Source organism: Mandrillus leucophaeus, unplaced genomic scaffold, assembly GCF_000951045.1.
Source record: "Mandrillus leucophaeus isolate KB7577 unplaced genomic scaffold, Mleu.le_1.0 Scaffold683, whole genome shotgun sequence".
NCBI lineage: Eukaryota > Metazoa > Chordata > Mammalia > Primates > Cercopithecidae > Mandrillus > Mandrillus leucophaeus.
The window spans coordinates 487,515-489,217 of NW_012107397.1; the positions used below are offsets into that span (position 1 = coordinate 487,515).

The 1,703-nt window shown below is 55.2% G+C and overlaps 1 protein-coding gene across 2 annotated transcripts in view; it reads left to right on the plus strand.

The window, feature by feature from the left end:
• The first annotated feature begins 697 nt into the window (after positions 1 to 697).
• The window catches only part of KPNA5 (karyopherin alpha 5 (importin alpha 6)), a 52,560-nt gene continuing 51,554 nt past the window's right edge, over positions 698 to 1,703 (plus strand). The window contains exons 1-2 of one of the 2 annotated variants that reach the window (XM_012002339.1): positions 698 to 958; positions 1,112 to 1,171. In XM_012002339.1, the coding sequence (XP_011857729.1) occupies positions 955 to 958; positions 1,112 to 1,171 (64 nt within the window). In that variant the 5' untranslated portion in view covers positions 698 to 954. The remainder of the gene's footprint in view (positions 959 to 1,111; positions 1,172 to 1,703) is intronic. The other variant, XM_012002340.1, reaches the window with a different exon arrangement.

A 1,703-nucleotide genomic window follows, 5' to 3' on the forward strand; every position in this document is an offset into this window, starting at 1 on the left:
GCCTGTAATTCCAACACTTTGGGAGGCCGAGGCGGGCGGATCAGGAGGTCAAGAGATCAAGACCATCCTGGCCAACACAGTGAAACCTGGTCTCTACTAAAAATACAAAAATTAGCTGGACGTGGTGGTGCGTGCCTGTAGTCCCAGCTACTTGGGAGGCTGAGGCAGGAGAATCGCTCGAACCTGGGAGGCGGAGGCTGCAGTGAGCCGAGATCACAAGATCATGCCACTGCACTCCAGCCTGGTGACAGAGCGAGGCTCCGTCTCAAACACAAACAAACAAACAACAAAAACCCACAGATGTTATAGAATATAAAATTATAAATGACAAATTAAAAAGCTTGAAACAAAACGAGCAGAGCATATAAAAGGAAGTTAATGATGCTGAAGAAAACGTGAGCCTCTCTGTACACTCAACAAGGCTGCGATTTTTACCATCTTTTTTGCAATGTTGTAGCCCCAATAATTAATCTAAAATGGTACTTGACGCAGTTTATATCCTTAAGAATGTATGCATGCACGCACGCGTGAAGAATAAATGAATGAGGGGGTTGTCCCTTTGCACGCACGGAGGTCTAGGGGCTGCAGAGTACCCACAGCCTGGCCACCGCAAGCGCAGCTAAAATCTAGGGGTTGTCGCAGGCACAGGCTCCTCCTTCGGTGGGTGGGGCGGAGGCGCGCACTTTCTCTACGCCCCACTGCTAGGATGTGCGGCCACCACTCCTTCGCCGCCGCCGCCGCCGCCGCCGCCGCCGCCGCCGCCGCGTCGAGTGCAAGGGCTTCTGGGAGCCGAGCCTCGGGGTCTCGGAGAAGGGGCGCAGGTGGCCGCCATCTTGGATTGCAAACTGGGTCGCTAGGCTTCACGCCAGGGGCGGAGTGGCGGCCCTTCTGTTACCCGCCACACACGTCGCCGCTGGGGACTGGGAAATCAGGGCATCGGAGAGTGCCACATTAATGGGTAAGTTGGAGTGAACACGGGCTAGGTTGGGGGAGCCTCGGGTTTCGTCCCTTTGAGAACTACTAGTTCTGGGGCCATGGTTTTTATTTACCCCTTCCTTTGCGAAGGTCTCTGGAACCTGGCGGTGCCGGGTGTTTCTCATGTTTTCCCCAGGGCGACAGCGGTCGCGGGGGCGTGGCAGCCGGACCTTTCTCTTGCGGACGCGAAGGCGTGGTGAGTTCAGATTCTTTCAGCAGGTCCTCAGAAGGAGTGGTGGGCAACCGGTCTCGTCTTCGCCTCCCCGCCTCACCGTTTCCCGGTCGTTCTTTTCAGTTAATGGAATTGCCAAATGTTGCCACTCATACCTGGTACCCAGCGGTTGTGTCCAGCAGCTTATGGAAATTCCACAGTGTCCAAAGAAGAGACAGGTTCCATCCCGGGGGCCTCCTAGCCTCGCCCTCTCACTCCGCCAGCTGCCCTCCTCCACCTGCGTGCAGGTGCCTCTAGTGCTCATTCCCGACGACAAGGCAAGCCTGGGTTCCACGCTTCTAATAGTCGGTCAGCTCCGTTCTAAGATGAAAACTTAGTTTTTCATCGATAATGCATAGGAGATGGAAGTATTTGAAAGCTGTGAAATGACAGTGATACACCCAAAGAATGTAACACTGGCGGCGGGCGCGGTGGCTCACGCCTGTAATCCCAGCACTTTGGGAGGCCGAGGCGGGCGGATCACGAGGTCAGGAGATCGAGACCATCCTGGCTAACA